The sequence below is a fragment of the Rhinolophus ferrumequinum genome, chromosome X (genome assembly GCF_004115265.2).
Source record: "Rhinolophus ferrumequinum isolate MPI-CBG mRhiFer1 chromosome X, mRhiFer1_v1.p, whole genome shotgun sequence".
In the NCBI taxonomy this organism is placed as follows: domain Eukaryota; kingdom Metazoa; phylum Chordata; class Mammalia; order Chiroptera; family Rhinolophidae; genus Rhinolophus; species Rhinolophus ferrumequinum.
Window position 1 is genome coordinate 44931753 of NC_046284.1, and position 21825 is coordinate 44953577.

A 21825-nucleotide genomic window follows, 5' to 3' on the forward strand; every position below is an offset into this window, starting at 1 on the left:
TGAGACTCAACTCTTCAGCTATTTGTATAGTTGAATATAAGTAACTGCAAAGGTAAGCCACTTAGAGGAAACCTGCGCTATACAGACATTGTATACGAATCAGCTAAAGAAAAAGGAAACCAATCTTTCTATGATGAAATTGTGAAAAATACTAAACATATACATTACAAAATATAGAAGTAATTAACAGCCTAGCCTTGCCAGACAAAGAAAATAATTAAAAAGCTTAAGATTTTAAAAGAGAATATTCACCTTGGGATGGAGCCACAGACTGAGAATTTAAAGGATCAGTTACCTTCTAGGACATCCCATACATTGGTCAACCCCCAGAAAATGAATGGGTTTTATTTGACATAAACTTTCTAACAGTGTTTCTCCTATGTGACTTTCTTATGTGCATTACTGCTAATGCCTTATATGAACAAATAGCCATTCCTTCTTAAATGCCATGTTGAAGAGCCAATCATTCCCAAGAGTGTTTTTACATCTTCTTGAATAAGTCCTCCTTTCTCCTGTGATAATGCCTTGCAATTTTAGAATACAGATCTGAAGAAAATACAGATAGTATATGTATCTTTGTGTTTTGGGCATCACCTTCAAAATTGTTTTATGAGATAGGTTGTCTATTAGGCAGTGGAATCAGAAACAAGATATATAAAACTTGGCAAGGAGATTTTTGCCTTTGATTTTTATTTTCTGATTTTCTGGTATCGTGCTTTAATGTCAGTTTTCCAGAGTATCTCCATTCTGGTCATGTATTTATTTGGAGTTTTCCTTGTTATGAAGGAACCTTTGCTTTATATATAGGAATGATGTTTAATGTTTTACATACAATGGGTTTTGTCACATTGAAATATTGAATAGTATCTAACAGCTGAAGGGAAGTCTGCTTTTAATCCTTTTGACATAAAATCTAATCGGCTTCTCAGGTTATGAATTCAGATTTTTGTATATTTTCCTTAAAGTAAGCATTATTCCGTAATAAACAGGTAATGAATAGTGATTACATATTTTAATAGTTATTGTCAATTAATTCAGTGTTTTAATTTTTTTAATTTAAAGTTTATTGGGGTGACCATTGTTAGTAAAGTTACATAGGTTTCAGGTGTACAATTCTGTATTACATCATCTATATATCACGTTGTGTGTTCACCGCCATATATTTAATCTTGTTTACCCTCATCTAGTGAAATATGTAATTCACACAGAAAAAGTCGAGAACCATATGATTTCACTGACATGTAGGATATAAAACTGAAAGCAACAAAGGGCAAGACAAACAAAGAGACAAAAACTCATAGACACAGACACTAGTTTAGTGGTTACCAGTGTTTTAATTTTTAAAGTCAGGCTGGCCATAGGCAAAATTAAGAAAAGAAAATTTCCCTCCTGTTTCCCGTAGCTTCCTTTTCTCTCTCACTTAACAGTGTTGCCTTTGGTAGGCCTTTACTGTCTTGTCTGCTCCCTTTGATAAAAACCTTAGGATAAATCTGAAATGCATTGATATCAATATGTTACTAATTTACTTATAACAGCTTCCAGCATTACCCTTGGGGGTAATGTTATCTTAACAGAGCTCTATCAACCCTAAGCTTCAATAATGTTCTCAGTGTGAAATTTTGTGGTTATGGGAAGGTTTGGGATAGGTGATGGTTGGTGATTATAATCGAGCCTTCCCTGGTATTCCTGAAATCAGTCACCCACTATCTGCACAGAAATCTGAGTAAATGCAAACTAATATCCTCCTATACAATGATGTACAATTTGATCAGCATAAAAGTATTAGCAAAAGAGCTTTAAGAATTAATTCAATTCAACTGTAATTTTATATATTTATGGTCACGGGATGTGGAGTACAGCATAGGGAATATAGTCAGTAGAATTGTAACAGCTATATACGATGTCAGATGGGTGATAGATTGGGGGAGGGGTTTATCACTTTGTGAGGTGTTTAAATGTCTAGTACATTGTTTTGTACACCTGAAACTAATTTAGAAAAAAGAATTAGTTCAAGTAAATTTGTTTTAGAACAATAACTAATTTGCTTTAATAACTTCCAGGTGGTTATACAATTCACGACAAGCCAAACCCCAGAGGTGAAATCGTAATCGGTGGACAAAATATCTCCATGGGATATTTTAAAAATGAAGAGAAAACGGCAGAAGATTATTCTGTGGATGAAAATGGCCAAAGATGGTTTTGTACTGGTGATATTGGAGAATTTCATCCTGATGGATGTTTACAGATTATTGGTCAGTGAATTCCCTTTTCATGGTTTTCTTTGGTTTTTGCATACATGAAAGGTGATATAGGTCAAGTCATTAATAGGGTTGATGGTTCCATTGTTTTAAACTTTGGGCAAGTTATTTAACTTACGTCTGCACTTCTCCGTCTGTAAAATAGGGACAAGAATACTGACCTGGTAGGCTTTTTGTTAGGATTAAATGAGTTGATACATGTAAAATGTTCAGAGCAGGGCAGTGCCTGCACCTTAGTAAGTGGTAGGGGCAGCAGGAGCATTGGGGATGGGGATGATGGGCAGGAAAATGGGTAATGAGAAAACAAAAATTGTTCAGAAGAGTTCTTGTTTTGTTCACCTGCATGTGGTTCTGTATAACAATCTCCCATAATATACCCTATTCTAGGCCTGCCTCATGTTTACCTCCTGCCCAAGAGGCATTGTGGACATAAGATGTTGGAGCTTTTGGTATAGGGTGTAACATTTTAGCCAGTACTTATTTAGGCATTTTTTTAAACTGCTATGTATGGGCAAACATTATGTATAACAAGATTTTATATACAACAAGAAGTAGTATCTTTGTAAATAAAGATTAAGGCAATGAAATTGAAAGAAAATCAGAATTGTACAGACCTTAATAAAATGGATGATGGATCACTTAACATGTTTTATGACTTAACAGATCGTAAGAAAGACCTAGTGAAGTTACAAGCAGGAGAATATGTATCTCTTGGGAAAGTGGAAGCTGCGCTGAAGAACTGTCCACTTATTGACAACATCTGTGCTTTTGCCAAAAGGTAATTTTAAAAGTTGTATTTGTGTTTCATATACTTACAGTAAAAGAATAATGGGGAAATTTTTTGATTGTGTTGTAAGGGAAACATCAAACTTCCCTGAGAGTTGGGCAGTATTACACATTTTTGAAATTCGCATTCTTGGATTCAACAGCTTGAAGATTATTTGATATAATTCAGACATTTTAACTATTAGACTCTTACTATGCCTTGCCAAATACTTAGTTATGCTACCAAGTTATTTCATTTACCATCCATAACAACTGAGCTTAGCATAAGTAATTTTCCCAAGAAGGTAACACAGCTAGTACACATTTTCTAAATACAAAACCTGAGAGATTTTCTTTATATTTTAATATGGTTTATTTTGATGGGCTTTATTACTTCCTTTAAAAAATTCAGTTGTAAAAAACACAAGACATAAAATTTACCATCTTAACCATGACTAAGTGTACAGTTTGCTAATGTTAGGTCTCTTCACACTGTTGTACATCTAGTCGGCAGAACTTTTCATCTTGTAAAACTAAAGCTTTATATCCATCAGACAATCCCCATTTTTCTCTCCTCCCACTCCTTGGGCACCACCATTCTGCTTTCTTTTTTTGTGAATTGCATATAAATAGAATCATAGAGTATTTGTCTTTTTGTGACTGCATTGTTTCACTTAGCATAATGTCCTCAAGGTTCATCTGTATTGTAGCATGTGTCAGAATTTCCTTCCTTTTTAAGCCTGAATAATATTGCATTCTGTATGTATAGAAAATGCATTTTGTTTATCCATTCGTCAATGGATACTTGGGTCACTTCCACCTCTTGACGTTGTATATATACTGCTATGAACATGGATATGCAAATATCTCTTAAAAATCCTGCTTTTACTTCTTTTGGGTATATACCCAGATGTGGGATTGCTGGGTCACATGGTAGTTCTATTTTTAAAGTTTTAAGGAGCCTCCGTACTGTTTTCCATAGTTGCTGCACCATTTACATTCCCACCAACAGTACATAAGAATTTCTTTTTCTCCACACTTATTTCTTGTCTCTTTGATAATAGCCATTCTAACAGGTGTGAGGTCATATCTCATTGTGGTTTTGATTTGCATTTCCCTGATAATTAATGATGTTGAGCATCTTTTCCTCTGCCTTTTGGCCTGGCCATCTGTGTCCTCTTTGGAAAAATGTCTGTTGAGGTCCTCTGCCCATTTTTAAATTGGATTGTTTGGGATTTTGTTTGTTTGTTGTTATTGAGCTCTATGAGTTCTTTGTATGTTTTGGATATTAACCCCCTTATCAGACAGATGATTTTCAAACATTTTTTCCAATTCCGTAGGTTGTCTTTTCATTTTGTTGATGATTTCCTTTGCTGTGCAGAATTTTTTAGTTTGATATAATCCCATTTGTTTATTTTCGTTTTGTTGCCTTTGCTTTTTTTTTTAAATTTTATTGGGGAATATTGGGGAACAGTGTATTCCTCCAGGGCCCATTAGCTCCAAGTCATTGTCTTCAATCTAGTTGTGGAGGGCGCAGCTCACTGGTCCATGTGGGAATCGAACTGGCAACCCTGTTGTTCAGAGCTCGCGCTCTAACCAACTGAGCCATTTGGCCTCCCTGCCCTGCCTTTGCTTTTTGAGTGGAAACAAAATGATTGCCAAGACCACTGTGAAGGAGCTTACTGCCTATGTTTTATTCTAGGAGTTTTATGGTTTTAGGTCTTTGTCCATTTTTGAATTGGGTTATTTGTTGTTTTTGTTTGTTTGTTTGTTACTGAATTATAGGCATTTTAATATCTTCTAGATATTAACCCCTTATAAGATACATGATTTGCAAATATTTTGTTCAGTTCCACAGACTGCCTTTTCAAATACTGTTGATTGTATCCTTTGACAGAAATTTTAAATTTTTGTTATGTTCCCATTCATTTTGTTGTTTTTGCCTGTGCTTTTGGTGTCATATCCAGGAAAGCATTGTCAAATTCAGTGTCATGAGTTTTTTCCCGTTTTCTTGAAGATGTTTTGTAATTTTAGCTCTTAACATGTTTAGATCTTTGGTTCATTTTAATTTTTGTGTATGGTATGCAGTAAGGGTCTGACTTCGCTCCTTTGCATTTGTATATCCAGTTCTCTCAACACCATTTGTTGAAGAGACTGTCTTTTCCCCATTGAGTAGTTATGGCTCCCTTGTTGAAAATCATTTGATCATATATGCAAGGGTTTATCTCTGGGCTCTCTTTTCTAGTCCAGTGGTCTATATTGTGTGTTTTTATGCCAGTACTATGGGCTTTATTACTTTTTAATGAAACTGTTAACAAATAAGATAAATATGTATTTGAAATTATCTGTACTGTTTCATTGAATATGAATAATTGTTCTCAATGTTTTCATTTCTGTTTTGTTTTATTTTCTAATTTTTTTAGTGACCAGTCCTATGTGATTAGTTTTGTGGTTCCTAATCAGAAAAGGTTGACACTTTTGGCACAACAGAAAGGGGTGGAAGGAAGTTGGGTTGATATCTGCAATAACCCTGCCATGGAAGCGGAAATACTGAAAGAAATTAGAGAAGCTGCAAATGCCAGTAAGTAAGAAATTGCTTGTCTGTTGAAGTCCCTAAAAGTCATTTAGTGATGTCTTATGCATTATGTTCTTCAAGATATCTGTATTGTTTTGTTTTAATAATAAAGTACAGGGTTTTAAAAATCTGCCTCTTAAATATATACAATGAATTTCCATTTGGAAGAATTATTAAACGTCATATAGTAAATAACCTATCTAGTTCTATATTGCATGTTTCAGCATCTCTGCTAAGTGGTCATTAGCCTGTGTTTGGAATGGTCAGTATTTGTTCTGATAGTTCATAATGATATATACCATTGTATGGATCTTTCACTGTTTATCGTTGTGTAAACTTATTTGGTGTGGACCCTTTCAAAGTAGAGGTCTCTGGCCTTTAGTTCTCGGAAATAGCCTTTTATCTGTTTTTGCTTGTCTGCTCTTCTTTCATAGTTTTTCTCGTCCAAATTCTGTTTGTGTTTTTATCTGGGACGACTTTTATATGGCCGTTGGACCGCCTGCTTTCATCCCCTAATTTTATTATCTTTTTTTCTTTTGTTTTCCATCTTATCCTTTTTGTTTTATATTCTGGCAGAGTCCCTCAACTTAATCATCTCTTCTGTCTTTTGCATTTCCAATTTCCAATATCAGAATTTTAATTTCATGGGCTCTTTCCTGCTTTCTCAGTGTTCTTGTAATAGCATACTGTTGCTCTTTCATGGATGCAATCAATGTGTTGTCTCTTTCCTTTGAGGATGTTAAAGGGATTCCTTCTATGAAGTTTTCTTCTCCTGTTATTGGCTGTTTCCTCCAAGTTCCATTGTCTGCTTACTTTGGTCATGGCCTTTCATATTTATGTCTGTGGATCCTTATGTGTCCATTTACATTTGAGAATGAGGTACTGAAAACACATTTGGAAATTTCACTGGGCTTCACTGAAAAGTTATTCAAATTTCTCCAAAGAATACTTCTCCAGTCTCTTCCCTGGGGGATATTAGCCTGACTGCCAGTGTTATGGTAGCCAAATAGAGGAAATTGGAAAAGGGCTAGGGTGGGTGGGTCTTACCTTCACTGAATCCTTCTGTTTACAGCTTTATTTACCTCCCTCTATTGTACCCAGTGTCTTTGAGTCCGGAGTCTCTAGTTCAATTTTTCCAAAAAGTAAACCTGTCTCCAGCCTGGCTGGGGAAGAGCAAGGTGAAGGAGAGCGGTCCTCTCCACCATCTGGGGGCCAGCCCTCCTGTTTTTGGTGTACCGTTTATTTCTTCTCTTCAGAGGCATGGGCTGAGGGAGGTCCCTTTGCTTCTTGTGGGCCTCTTCTTGGCAGTTAGCTTTTAGCTCTCTTTGCTCACAGTCAGTTACTGCTAGTCCATTTGCTTTTGGTCTTGTAAAATTTTGTCAAACTTTCTCATCCAGTGTCCTCTTTCTCTGCTTTCAGTTTTTTCTTTGTGATTAATACCTATTTAATTTTTAAAATTATTTTAAACTGTTTATTTTCCAGGGAAAGCAGAAATAAGCTGTGATCTTCATGTTTAGTTGGAAGCTATTAACCTAGTTTTAACCTGTTGCTTTCCCTCCTGAAAAATAAAAGCGTCCTTTTCCCGGTTATAGTTTATCTTTATTCATTATAAATATTGGACAATACAGAAAATTATAAAGGAGGAAATAAAAATTATTTAATGGCTATCTTTGGATGGTGACATTACATTCTGGTATATACACTTTACCTATCAACATCATGGATAGTTTTCTAAGTCAGTAGATAATAGAATTGCATTATCATTTTTAATAGGTAAATAGTATTTCCAGTATAAGAGTATCCACTAAGTCCCTGTTGTTGGACTTTTAGGATGAGTTCTATTTTTTACCCATGTAAATAAATATAACACATATCTTGCATAATCAATTATTTTCTAACATAATGATTTTCTTAGTATGAATCCCTAAAAATGGAATTCCTGAGTCAAAGAAAATGTGTATTTTCAAGGCTTTCCCCTATGTTGCCAAATACCTCCCTCTTTCCCCACAAAAACTGGACTAGTTTGTACTCCTATCAGAGATACATATGCACACCTATTCCCCTAACCAGGCTACTGTTATTTATTTTTTGAATTAACTACTTAGGTTCCATTTTGGTTTTAAAATATGGTTTGTAATATTAGCATGTTGAAATTGAAAAACTCTTTTTCCTCAAGAACATTCTTATAGTCAACTCTGGACACTTTAAAGTTATTTAAGTAACAATTGCCTATTAACGTAATCAGACTGAAAAGTAAGTTACTTTATAACCTTAAAGACAGTGACTTAATGATTTTTTTCCTTAAAGATGGTTTTGTTCATTACGGTATTATTGATATAGCACACTTTTTATATTAATGTTACCAAGCTGCCAGACTTTTCATTCATACAAATTCTGAATTTTTTCTTTAAATGTAGTTTTTCAAAAGGTGTTTCAGCCAATAGGCTGTTATTCTTAGGCTTTCTTTTTTTTTTTTAAGATTTTATTGGGGAAGGGGAATAGGACTTTATTGGGGAACAGTGTACACTTCCGGGATTTTTCCCAAGTCAAGTTGTTGTCCTTTCCATCTTAGTTGTGGAGGGCACAGCTCAGTTCCAGGTCCAGTTGCCGTTGTTAGTTGCAGGGGGCGCCGCCCACCATCCCTTGCAGGAGTCAAGGAGTCGAACTGGCAACTTCATGGTTGAGAGCCTGTGCTCCAACCAACTGAGCCATCTGGGAGCTCAGTGTCAGCTCACCTCAAGGTGTAGTGTTCAATCTTAGTTGCAGGGGGCACAGCCCACCATCCCTTGCAGGAGTCAAGGAGTCGAACTGGCAACCTCATGGTTGAGAGCCTGTGCTCCATCCAACTGAGCCATCCGGCCCCCCGGGAGCTGAGCGGCAGCTCATTAACCTCACTCTAGTTGTGGAGGGCGCAGCTCGCTGGCCCATGTGGGAATCGAACCAGCAGCCCCGTTGCCCAGAGCTTGCGCTCTAACCAACCCCGCGTTTTTGAATTTTATTGGGGAATATTGGGGAACAATGTGTTTCTCCAGGGCCCATCAGCACCAAGTCGTAGTCCTTCAGTCTAGTTGTGGAGGGCACAGCTCACTAGCTCATGTGAGAATCAAACCGGCAACCCTGTCGTTCAGAGCTTGCGCTCTATCCGCCCCCTTAGTTTTCTGAATGTACTAATGGAGTAGTATGTGACTTGAATAATTTGTCATTGTCTATCTAACAGTGTAAAAGCAGTAATGGGGAAAGTCAAGCTGGATTACAATCAGGTGGAAAATGGAATAAAATTCTAGGACCCGCTAGGCCTCTGTAATTTTCCTGTGCTTGGAGTGAGGAATAAAACTGAACAATTCATGATTTGTATAATGAACACTAATCATGAGCTAAATGTATAAACCATAAGCTATTTCTGTGCCACAAAAGATTTATCTTGCCAACCTTTGGCTTGAAATTATAATTTCTGAGACTTATGCCAAAAAACTATGAAATAGTCTTGACTGAGTTCGGCTAAATCTGTCTGAAATCATACATATTTCATAGCAGTCCTCTTCATGTTTTAAATATAATTGAGGTATAGGTAATATCATAACGTGAAATATGGAATTGTTTTGGGGTGATTTGACAACTGCCAATGGCTAGAAAAATTGACATGTGCTACCACCTGCTGGTCACATTTTATAATGTTCTAGATAATTCAGATAAAATGACACATGTAAAATCATTTTTGTTGTTATTTCCCCCTAATCTTTCTCAGTTGTAGGCAATTTATCCTGTTTATAGGAAATTGCATGATTGCCCTTTGCTGTCTATATAGCTTGTGGTACTAGCTATGTTTAGGAGTTCCCAAAATGAAAGTGAAACCTCTAATACAGCCTTTTTTTTTTTTTTTTTGCCTTTGAGCAGTAATTTAGTTAATAAAGATTAAATATAGGAACTTTCATAAATATGTTTAATTTGCTTGTGTGCAACTGAAATAATGTGCCTGCCTTGTCCCAATTTTGTCAAGGTTTCCAGAATAGGACCTGTGTAGGGAAAGTAATATGAAATAAAAGGTTTTAGAGCAAAATCTATAGTTGAGAGTTTACCTGTTTCATTGCTTTTGGGAAGTTGGTTCTAAGTAATTTCAAAGGTTATTTTTCATACTCAGCTTTATATTTTTCTCTCATTTTAGTGATAAACTCACAATTCAACCAAGCTTTCATAAAACTCACACTAGTATTAGAACAAAAACTTCACTGAAATTGAGTTACTTGTGTTGGTCACTGAAACCAGGTTGTTTCTCAAGTCACTTGGCTGTTAGTAGTCATTTTTAAACATGCAGATGTTTGTTTCAAAATTGCTTTTTAAAATAATTGCATATAAAATAAAGCTCATCTATAGATTAACATTGCTGTTGATGGACTTTCAGAATTTTAAGGATGAGCTTGTATTAATAAGTAACTTGATGGAGTGTAATTTTTTGAATTTTAAAATTACTGAATACTATCCTGATTGCTTCTATATCCTTAATTTACATTTTCTTCCATTCCTTTCAACATTTGTTAAGTTGTCTATCTCAAATACAGTATGTGCTCGATCTTATGCCATTTGAAAGTATGAAACTCACAATGCCTTTTTGATTCAGATTTGAATGTATAATAAAGCTTATGAAAAACAGTTGTCTAGAGGTTTAATTTTCTGCAGAATTCGTTAATAAATATGTATTTATGAATACATATTTGTAAAATACAAATAAAATGCTGCTCTGTTATTACAGTTGTGCAGGACGTGGCCTATTTATTAAAGGCTCTCAATGTAGCCTTATGGATGGCAGTGAAGAAAACAAAGACCTTGCTTTATGGAGATTACTTTCTAATAGGGGAGACAAATAGCTAATATGTTGGGTGGTAAGTTTTTTGAAGAAAAAATAGTGTAAGATGATATAGAGAGACAAAAGTATTTGTGTTTTATTATGAGCAGTCAGGGAAGTCGTCTGAGGAAGTGGCATTTGAGTGGGCACCAGGATGAAGTAAGAAAGTGAGCTGTGTGTCTCCTGGGGGAAGACCGTTCCAGGCAGAGGGAACAGCAAATAGAAAGACTGAAGAGGAGGGTGTCTACATATATATTACAGTAAAAACTGCATAGACCAAAACTATCCAACTGAAACAATTTAAGCATATTTTGAGAAATATAAAGGTAGTGAATAGGTAAGGTAAGGTAAGGTAGTGAGTAGTATCATTAACTAACATCATTAAATAAGTTTGCCTCATCACCTGCATTATCTAGGTAAATCCTGCAAAATTCATGTTTTATTAATTCTCTGCCACTCTCCCCCACTTTCCCATCCCCCCACCCCCCACCTATCCACCCTTCTCATTTCAGTGAAATTGGAGCGATTTGAAATTCCAATCAAGGTTCGATTAAGCCCAGAGCCATGGACCCCTGAAACTGGTTTGGTTACTGATGCTTTCAAACTGAAAAGGAAGGAACTGAAGAACCATTACCTCAAAGACATTGAGCGAATGTATGGGGGCAAATAAAATGCTGCTCTGTTATTACAGTTGTGCAGGACGTGGCCTGGTGGTTTTTTAGCTGTCTGTTAGAATGTAAGGTATATAGTTCTAAAGACATGGTAATAACAAATACCAAAAGTGATTAAAATAATTGTCATCTACTTTAACTTGGTTTTGCATAGTTCTAGTGAAGCTGAATTTGAATAGTTATTTCCCTTTAGCTGTGTTGTTAATTTTAGAGCAAAAATTCTGTTTTTAAAAATTAGCCCAAGATGTACTTGTTTTTTAAGAAAAATATTTGATGTTGAGCAAAAAAAATTGGAGTACAATTTAGTTTGAGGAAATTTACGGCTTCCAATATCCGTTGTCTTACTAGTTGAGAAGAAGCTTAAATATTAAGCATGACAAAAAATACACATTAACACTACTCTAAGCAGAAGTGCTAAGGCCTTTAAAATTCTCTTCCAACCATTTATCTTGAAGGGAAAAAACCATAATATAACATACAGAATCAAATAGTACATTAGAAACCATTTTAGGTTCATAATAGAATCATTGTAATATTGTGAATAATTACAGTGCCTGAAGTAAGAATAAAACAACATAAACAAACCAAAAAATATCTAGTAACATATTTAAAGGGAAATTAAACTGTTTTTTTTTTTTTAACTTGGAGGTCTAAAGTCAGTAACTGTAATTATTTCAGTGACTTAAAAGTATTTAAGTACATTTGAAAAAATGCTGAAAATTGCCTTTCTCTCTTCAAAACATAAGACTGAGACCAAGAGTAAAATGATAAGTTAATCAAATTCTAACAGGAAGCATTTTCTCTGTTAGAAAAGGTAAGGAAATCATAAATGTTTGGAATTATAACCCTTACACAGGATGTAGACTCTGAATTTATCTTTGATAACAGGGACTGATTTAAAATGTACTCATATTAAATTATACTTGTAATTTAAGTTTTGCTGTTGCTAATTGGACTCTTGAACAATAGTTTATGTTCCAGAAAACCTTCAATTTTGCTTTAATTTTAGCAAAGCAGATTATGATGAATGACTTCTTCAGTATCTTGTTTGAATCTATGAGTGATTAGCTAACTTGGATGAGTTTTGGGAAGTGAAAGAGGGAAGAGTACACTTACCACTTTTTTCCTGTTTGTGAGAAGAGTTTAGAAACTGGAAATGCTAGATTCTGGAGAAGGGAAGTTACTTAATTAGGGACTGATATTTATGCAGTATTTTGGCGTATGGGCTTCTTTTTGAATCTTTAGTTAAACATGGATTATATTTCCCTGATAGATATTCACACTTGAACCATAGCTACTGTAAAAAGCAAAAATACTTAATACTGTTACTCTTTGCACTTTTTGTTTATCATTTTATATATATATACATACATCTATGTGTATATATATGTGTTGCTTATCTTGCTTTGTATGGATGTGGGCTACCACTGCAACAAAATACATTCTTTTTGCTCTAAAATATTTATAAGGAAATATTTAAATGTTATGTATATGGTGGTAAAAAGGAAAAAATCATCTGGTGTAATAAGCAAGAATGAAGGGTTTTGTAAAGATTTCTGTTCAGTGTTGTGCAGTGTAAAATTGGAGGCAAGTTCTCCTTGCAATTATGTATATGTGGGTATTCTCATTCTTCCCAACTTGCCTTTGAAGAGTGAAGAATCATTATTATCAAGTAGACTACTATTCAGCTTCTACTGTTCCTGGCCCACTGTTGATCCTTTAAGGATGATTTCCTTAGACTTTTTCAATGTGTGATTTTTCTTCCCATTTGGAATGGTGATTTTTAATGTGCGAGTGCATGCATATTCAGATATTCGCACCCCCACACACTCCCATCTCCCAAAAGCTAGAACACTGCCAACTACTCTGTTATATAGGTCCTTTAGAAACACGTAATTAACACTTAAGGTTGGGTGCTGCTAATTCTTTGCGAAAATCCAAATATTGTTAAGGGACCAGGGAGATGCCACTACCCCCTGAAGTTTCATTAGGAAATATACATGTCTGTGTAAACAGAGCTTTCCATATTCATAGTGACTTTTCAAGTATTTGAGCCTAAAGAGTTTGATCATACGTTTTTATACCTGTTTAAATCATTCGCTGTGGTTATTACATGTCAGCCATTCAAATAAAGTTGTACTTTAAAAATTTACTACAGTTATATACATTTCTAAGTTGAACACTTGTGACTTGCTTTAATAACATGAAAGTATCTTGCCTCCTTGGTGTTTATGTTGAGTTTTTTCCTAGAGTGGAGGTATAATTGTATGGCTTTTCAGAACTGAGATAGAGATGAATGATTCAAAAAGTCAGAAGTCAAGGAGAATGATGTTTCTTTGATCATAATGACTGATTAATAATCCTCGTCTATATTTTCCTGGTAGCATATGACAAATGTGTTTCTGAGATAAGAAGATGAAAACTGGTTAAAGATTGTGTGGTATTTGGTATTTGAAATGAAATATTTTAATTTTCAAAAGTAGTTACAAATTAGAATGTATCCCTCTTTGTACTTTCTGTTACAATGCACGATTGCAGGATTGTTTCTTAGATTTTTGTGTTTATTCTTAATGAAGAGCTTTGTTTTTGTTTTTAAGTTTGTACTCAAATCTCATAAAATAAATCCACCCATGTTATCAAGTTAATTTGTGCTTAATTATACACAGATAAAATCTGCAAGTTTGAAGAATATTAGCCAAACTTTTAAATAAAAAGTACTCATCTCTCTAGGTTTATGGAATTGCATTAAGCAGTTAACTTGGCTTGTATAAGATCCATCCAGTAGTCTGGAGTATTTGAACCCAAAGCTATTACTTTGGTGTAGGTAAGAGTGGAACCCCTTTATTTAACACTGATATTGTGGGACAAAACATAGTCATGTTGCATGAATTAATAGGTGCTAATAAACAATAACTATTACCTTTAGGCTAATTAAAATTTAGGGAGAGATTTATCTTGAATTATGCGAAGGTATATGTAAAATAGTGTTGGAGCTCTGGAACCCGACTGCCTCAATCTACGAGGTATTTCCTGCCTTTGCCACTCACTAGCATTGTGACTTTTGGCAAGTGAATTAACATCCCTCAGCTGCATTTCTCCATCTGGAAAAGTGGGGTTGACTGATAATAGGGTCTACCTTATAGGATGGTTATGAGGTAATGTGAGTTAATCCACATAAAGTGTGTAAAACATAGTAAACTTATGTTAGCTATCATCGTCATTCTTATTGTATCCAGACAGTATTCATCAGTCAGGTTGTTTAACATATTGGCTATCACATCCAGGGCCTTAAAGGATTGCCTGCCCCTGAAAACTTGGTGGAAAGAGTTCTGACTTTAGAGGTGAGGAGACCTGGGCTCATTAGCTTTGTAACCATGAACAAAACTTGTAACACCCTCTTAGCCTTAGTTTCTTCTTTATTTATAAAGAAAGAAAAGAAAAACAGACTGGACTTCAAAAAAGGTGCCCTTTGCAAAAAGGGAAAGATGAATGGCAAAAGAAATAGGGAATGTGATAGACCCTAAGGTCTTTCATATTGTAATTCTGCTCTCCCAAGGTTGGTTTGTTTTTCAAGGATGCTCTAGGTCCCAAGTTTCCTGTAGGGATATAAGGCTCTGGATGATGCCATCACAAGAAGTGAGGATTCTACGAGGTACAAGGAGTCTCTGTCATTTTCATGTTCTCTTTCTCTCTTAAAAAAATCAGGGTGGTGCACACATAATTTAAAGCAGTGCTTTCAAACTTTTTTTACTGTAATCTATGCTGTGCACATACACTTAGGTGTATATAAAACAATATTTTATGACAATGTTTATGCGATAAAAAACTGAATGAGATGCTCACTGACTTTCTTTTCTATCTCATTTATTTAAATGCTGGTTGTCACAATGAGATACCATTTCATACCCATAAGGATGGCTATTACCAAACAACAACCACGGCCAGAAAATAATGTGTTAGTGAGAATATGGAGAAATTGGAACACTTGTGAATTGCTGGTGGGAATGTAAAATGGTTTAGCTCCTGTGGAGAACAATATGGTGATTCCTGAAAAAACTAAACAGAATTATCATATGGTACAGCAATTCTGTTTCTGAGTATATACTCCAAATAACAGAGTAGAGATTCGAATAGGTATTTGTACACCCACGTTCATAGCATTATTTTTTTTTATTAAAGTTTATTGGGGTGACAACTGTTAGTAAAGTTACATAGATTTCAGGTGTACATCACCTATAAATCACATTGTATGTCCACCACCCAGAGTCAGTTCTCCTTCCATCACCGTATATTTGACCCTCTTTACCCTCATCTACCACTCTTCCCCCTTACCCTCTGGTAACCACTGAACTATTTGTCTATGTCTATGAGTTTTTGTGTCTTCACTTGTTTGTCTTGTTCCTTTGTTGTTTTCAGTTTTATATATCACATGTCAGTGAAATCACATGGTTCTCCACTTTTTCTGTCTGATTTGTTTCGCTTAGCATTATAATCTCAAGATCCATCCATGTTGTCACAAATAGTACAATTTCATCTTATGGCAGAATAGTATTCCATTGTGTATATATCATATTTCCCTGAAAATAAGACCTAGCCAGACAATCAGCTCTAATGCACCTTTTGGAGCAAAAATTAATATAAGACCCGGTCATATTTTACTATAAGACTGGATATAATATAATATATAATATCCCAGTCTTATATTACTAAGACTGGGTATAATATAATAATATAAGATTGGGTCTTATAATAATTTTTGCTCCAAAAGACGCATTTGAGCTGCTTGTCTGGCTAGGTCTTATTTTCAGGGAAACACGGTATACCACATTTCTTTATCCAATAATATATCGAAGGACACTTTGGTTGTTTTCATGTCTTGGCCACCGTAAATAAAGCTGCAATGAACATTGGAGTACACATGTCTTTATGGATAAATGTTTTCAGATTTTTTGGGTAGATACCCAGGAGAGGCATTGCTGGGTCATATGGTAATTCTTCATTTTTTGAGGAACCTCCACACTGCCTTCCATAGTGGCTGCACCAGTCTGCATTCCCACCAACAGTGTATGAGGGTTCCTTTTTCTCCACAGCCTCTCCAACACTTGTTACTATTTGTCTTGTTGGTGATAGCCATTCTGACTGGGGTGAGGTGATATGTCATTGTGGTTTTTATTTGCATTTCTCTGATGATTAGTGATGTTGAGCATTTTTTCATATGTCTATTGGTCATTTGTATGTCGTCCTTGGAGAAATGTCTCTTCAGGTCCTCTACCCGTTTTTTAATTGGATTGTTTCTGGGTTTTTTTTGTTGAGTTGTATGAGTTCCTTATATATTTTGGTTATTAGTCCCTTATCGGAGGCGTTGTTTGCAAAAATCTTCTCCCATTTGATTGGTTGCCTTTTTATTTTGTCAATGATTTGTTTTGCAGAAGCTTTTTAGTTTGATATAGTCCCATTCATTTATTTTAGCTTTTACTTCCCTTGCCTTTGGAGTCAAATTCATAAAATGTTCTTTGAACGCAAAGTCCATAAGTTTAGTACCTATGTTTTCTTCTATGCAGTTTATTGTTTCAGGTCTTATGTTTAAGTCTTTGATCCGTTTTGAGTTAATTTTGGTACATGGTGACAGATAGCAGTCTACTTTCATTCTTTTGTCTGTGGCTTTCCAATTCTCCCAGCACCATCTACTGAAGAGGCTTTCTTTTCGCCATTGTATGTTTTTTGCTTCTTTGTCAAAAATTACCTGTCCATATTTATGTGGGTTTATTTCTAGGTTCTCATTTCTATTCCATTGGTCTGTGTGTCTTTTTCTGCCAATACCATACTGTTTTGATTATTGTTGCCAGTAGTACAAGCCATAGCAGCATTATTAACAACAACCAAAAGGTGGAAATAACCCAAAAGGTCCGTTGATGAATGCATGGATAAACAAAATGATAAATACATACAACGGAATATTTTTCAGCCTTGAAAAGGAAATTCTGATATATGCTATAACATGGAAGAAACTTTAGGAGATGATGCTAAGTGAAATAAGCTAGACACAATGGCAATGACAAATACTGTATGATTCCACTTATGTGAAGTATGTAGAGTCATCAAATTTTTATAAAAAGAAAGAATGGTGGTTGCTAGGGGCAGTTGTGGGGGATAATGAGAGAGTTAGTGTTTAATGGGTATAGAGTTTCAGTTTGGGAAGATGAGAAAAAGTTCTGAGATGATAGTTGCACCACAATGTGAAAGTAATGTCACTGAACTGTATGCTTAAAAATGATTTGTGGTAAATTTTGTTACGTACATTTTACCATAATTAAAAAATAACACAAAACCACTTAAGCGATTCTAATTTGCAGCCACAGCTGAGAACCAGTTTTCCCAATTAAAATGAGAATATGTTCAGTAAAATAAATAAATAAATTGGTTGTTACCAAAATTGAGTTCATGCCCCCGCAAAGTAATACTGTCCAATAGAACTTTGTGTGAAGTTGGCAATGTTTTGTGTCTGCTCTCCATCACAGTAGCCACTAGCCACATATGACTGTTGAGTGTCCCGACCCACGGGACACTACACGAGGGACCCCGAAGCACCTAGAAGGGAGGAAAATGGGAGACACAAAGACCGGAGACAAGACAGGAGTTCTGATCAAGTCTCTCTTTACTGCAGCTCAATCATGGGTTATATACATTTTTGTGCTGGGTGGAGGGGCATTAACATAAGCAGGGTTGCCGCAGGCTGATGGTCTTAAGCCCTCTGGACATACCCTACAGAATGTGAGTGTTATCTAAAGACCCAAGTAACTTCCTCTATCTCATGCTTCTCAGTCATGTGATGGTGCCTTACAGGCACCCGCCCACTACAGGTCCCCCTTTTCTGTTTTATAAAAAAGAGCTCTGAGCCCCTAGGGAACTGTGCCTGTCTTAGGTTGGGACAGTCCATCTCTGTGAAACCTGGTACAGTGACAGGTTTTTGATTTTTTATGTTACTTAGAGAGCTGTCCTCTTACCCGTCTTTGGCTATCCAGTTCATCTCACAGGAGTCCTGTTTTATGACTCCTGTTATTGGAGATAGGGATCTCCTCGCTCTTGCATCTCCAGTCGAGTGTAATGGACTTGTATGGGCTTGGCCTGCAAGGCCTCTATTTGTTGTCTGAGAAAGCGCATGAGTATATTGAGGAGGATGGGTCCCAGTGATAGTAGGATAAAGCACCCAAGTATGGGGCCAAGCAGGGGTAGTAAGTAGGGTAAAAGTCCATTGAATCCGGTCCAGAGAGGGTTGGAAAGGAGGTCTCTTCTTCTTTTTTCAAGGTCTTCTTGTAATTTTTTGACTCTGTCACGAACAATTCCAGATTTGTTAGCATAAAAACAGCATTTTTCTCCGAGGGCCAGACAGATGCCCCCTTTTTCTGTAGTAAATAAATCTAATCCCCTCCTGTTTTGGAGGACAACTTCTGCTAGGGAATCAACCTGATCTTGAAGATCTTGGATAGTTTCTGAGAGTACTTGGACATCTGATATGAGTTGTCCAGATAATTTATGGTATTGTACTAGGGAATGTCCTATCCCCGCGGACCCGGTGGCAAGTGCGGTGGTGATGCCTAGACCCGCTAATAAGGGAATAAAATGGACTGCACGTTTAGTGCGTCCTGCAATATGTTCGAAAGTCGGGATAGGGACTGGCTCATCTCCTGGAATGATGGATACATCTGGGAGGAGGGAGCCTAGGGTACAAACTCCTGTCCAGTTTTGTGGTAAATAGGTGTAGGCATAATTATTTCCACAAATATATACCGATCCATTGGGTGCACATATAGGAGAGGATACATTAATGAAGGAGGAGCAAATTGTAAAGGAGAGGCTTCCTAAATTAACCTCTGTAGTATCGTTTTGTGTGGGAGAGAGGATGCACGGGGTATTGTTAAAGCCAAGGGGTTGGAGTAAAAAAGGGAGAGCTATGTTGCATGAATTATTGGTAGTAGAGGTGACAAAGGGGTAGGGTATAGCTAATGGTAAAGGGGTGCCTTGTAGTAAACACAGCCAGCAGTCTGTGGCGTAGGATGAATTAACAGAAAGCAATAACTTGTGGGTAGAACTAAGAATGTCAAAAGTCTGAGGATCAATGTCCACGTGACCCGGTTTTTTAGGGTGGGCCAAAGGGTGATAGGTAAGTTTAGGGTTAAGGGTCTTTTGTATTTCAGCAAATTTTTTAATGCGTTTTTCATTGGATTGGAGATCGGCTGGACCCCCGCCGTCAGAAACATATGGTATAGGGGATTCGATCTGTCAGCAAATATTTTTTCCTAACATATTAGATGCCGCACAGAGTGCGGGTTTATAGGAGCCAATGCCAACCGCAGCAGGGCTGTTAGACCAGTCAGAATGAGGGACAGCGGGAGCAGTGCTTGTCATGACAGCCGTATAATAAGAGGAGTTATCTTTTGTACATGTTTTATAGGTATTGTAACAAGAACTATGAATAATAGGGTAAATAGTAGAGCATTCAGCAGGACAAGGCTGAGGTTTTTCTTGTTTATATTGGGGAGAGGAAGTACAGACCCATTCTTGCCAGCTATTAAGATATCATCCATATAATGAATAATATAAAGAGAGGGCCACTGAGTTCGAATGGGATCGATGGCCAGAGCAACAAATTTTTGACAGAGTGTCGGGCTGTTGGCCATGCCCTGAGGTAAGACCTTCCACTGAAATCTCTGCATGGGCCCTTGGAAATTAGTTATAGGTATGCTGAAAGCAAAACATTGTCTATCTTGAGGGTGTAGAGGGATAGTGAAGAAGCAGTCTTTGAGATCAATAATGATTTTTAAGGATCCCGAGGGAATAGCTACAGGGGTAGGTAGGCCTGGTTGAAGGGCGCCCATAATTATCATTGTTTTATTGCCTTCCCTAAGGTCTTGGAGAAGTCTCCAATTTCCAGATTTCTTTTTTATGACAAAGATAGGTGTGTTCCAGGGGGAGTTCCTGGGCTCTAGATGCCCTGCCGCCAATTGTTCCTGCACTAACTGATTGGCAGCATTTAGTTTTTCTGAACTTAGTGGCCACTGATCCACCCATATGGGCGAGTTGTCTTTCCAGGATATAGGGTTAGCATGGGGTGCAGGTTGGTCAGAGGCCACTAGTGAAAATGTCCTAAGCCTAATCGAGGCGGGCGCTGGGCAGTAGACAGGGTTTTTTTAATTCCCTGTCCTTGTTTTCCTAATCCCTGACCTGGGAGAAACCCTTGTTTTAACATCTGGGTGGTTATCTTGGAATTGGGGCTGAACATGATTACTCCCATTTGGGATAATATGTCACGGCCCCACGGATTTACTGGGAGGTTGGGTACAACGTAAGGTTGTACTGTGCCAGAGTTATTTTCTTTATCTAGCCATGTTAGGAACTTGGCACTTTGTTTGGGGTTAGTTGTTTGTCCTATGCCTTGTAGGTGAGTAAGCGTGTCAGAAAGGGGCCAAGAAAGCGGCCAGTCTTCTTGTCTAATAATGGTTGCATCAGCACCAGTGTCAATAAGGCCTTTAAAGGTTTTTCCATCAAGTTTTAAATCTAGCATGGGCTTATTGGGGGAGAGATCTTGAATCCAATAAGCATCTGAGGATCCAAAATTTTTGTTGTTTCTAGGCTCATTGTTGGCAGATTTATGGGTGGTCTGGAGTGGGAGAAGGAGTAGTTGAGCTATTCTCTGTCCCGGTTGTATAGAAATGAGAGAGGAAGTGGAGGAGGCTACAATCTGTATTTCTCCCATAAAATCATTATCTATAACACCAGGGTAAATATATAGGCCTTGTAGGCTCGAACTACCTCTTCCGATTATTAGACCAAAAGTGTTTGGTGGTAGGGGTCCGGTGACACCCGTAGGTAGTATCTGAGGTCCCATGTCAGGAGTTAATATTGATTTGGAGGAGGGACTGAGGTCCAGTCCTGCACTGCCGGGGGTTGCTCGGAGGAGACTTGAGACGGGACAAAGTTTTGTTGTGGATGAGCAAACCGAGTCGCCCCAAGGTTTGTATTCTCTGTAGGGGCCTGGGGCTGGCCCGTCAGGAAGTTTCCCTGCTGGGGCAGGAGAGGATTGCCGTGGGCATCTATTTTTGATCTACATTGATTGGCCCAATGTTTGCCTCTCTTGCATCTGGGACATACTCGCGGGGGCAATATAGGTGTGGGAGTGGGTTGGCCTAATGGTGTCTGGCGAGGGGTTGGGCATTGTTTGGCGAAATGTCCGGGCTGGCCACATGAAAAACAATTGTTTTTGCCTTTAGACAGATTAAGTAATGAATCTTTTAAAGCTGCCCCGATAGCGAGGCCCATTTGGTGACCAGGACCAATATCAGTGCATAGGCGAATGTAATCAGAGAGTGAATCATTTTTTCTAGGGCGGATGGCTGCCTGACAGGCAGAATTGGCATTTTCAAAAGCTAATTGTTTGAAAAAATCACTATCAGTTTCTGTGCTACCAAGGAGTCTTTCAGTGGCGTTGGTTAGGCGACTGATGAAGTCAGCATAAGGTTCATCTGGCCTCTGTCTAATACTAGTGAGTTGAGTTGTGGCCGGCCCCTTTGGGAGAAGTTTTTTCCATGCCTTAGTAGCGGCAAGGTGAATTTGAGAAAAAAGGCCAGATGGATATTGTAGTTGAGCTTCATTTGTATCGTAGGGCTTAAAGCCCCTGAGCTTATCATAGGTCCAATCAGTGCACTCGCCTCCCGCTTC

General features: G+C 37.2%; 1 protein-coding gene across 7 annotated transcripts in view; it reads left to right on the top strand.

The window, feature by feature from the left end:
• ACSL4 (acyl-CoA synthetase long chain family member 4) overlaps window positions 1-13749 on the top strand; it is an 89326-nt gene extending 75577 nt beyond the window's left edge. For all 7 annotated transcript variants that reach the window (XM_033104612.1, XM_033104595.1, XM_033104602.1 and 4 more), the window contains 4 exons: window positions 2061-2252; window positions 2922-3036; window positions 5447-5604; window positions 10951-13749. In XM_033104612.1, coding sequence (XP_032960503.1) covers window positions 2061-2252; window positions 2922-3036; window positions 5447-5604; window positions 10951-11108 — 623 coding nt within the window. In that variant the 3' untranslated portion in view covers window positions 11109-13749. The remainder of the gene's footprint in view (window positions 1-2060; window positions 2253-2921; window positions 3037-5446; window positions 5605-10950) is intronic.
• Window positions 13750-21825: the final 8076 nt, after the last annotated feature.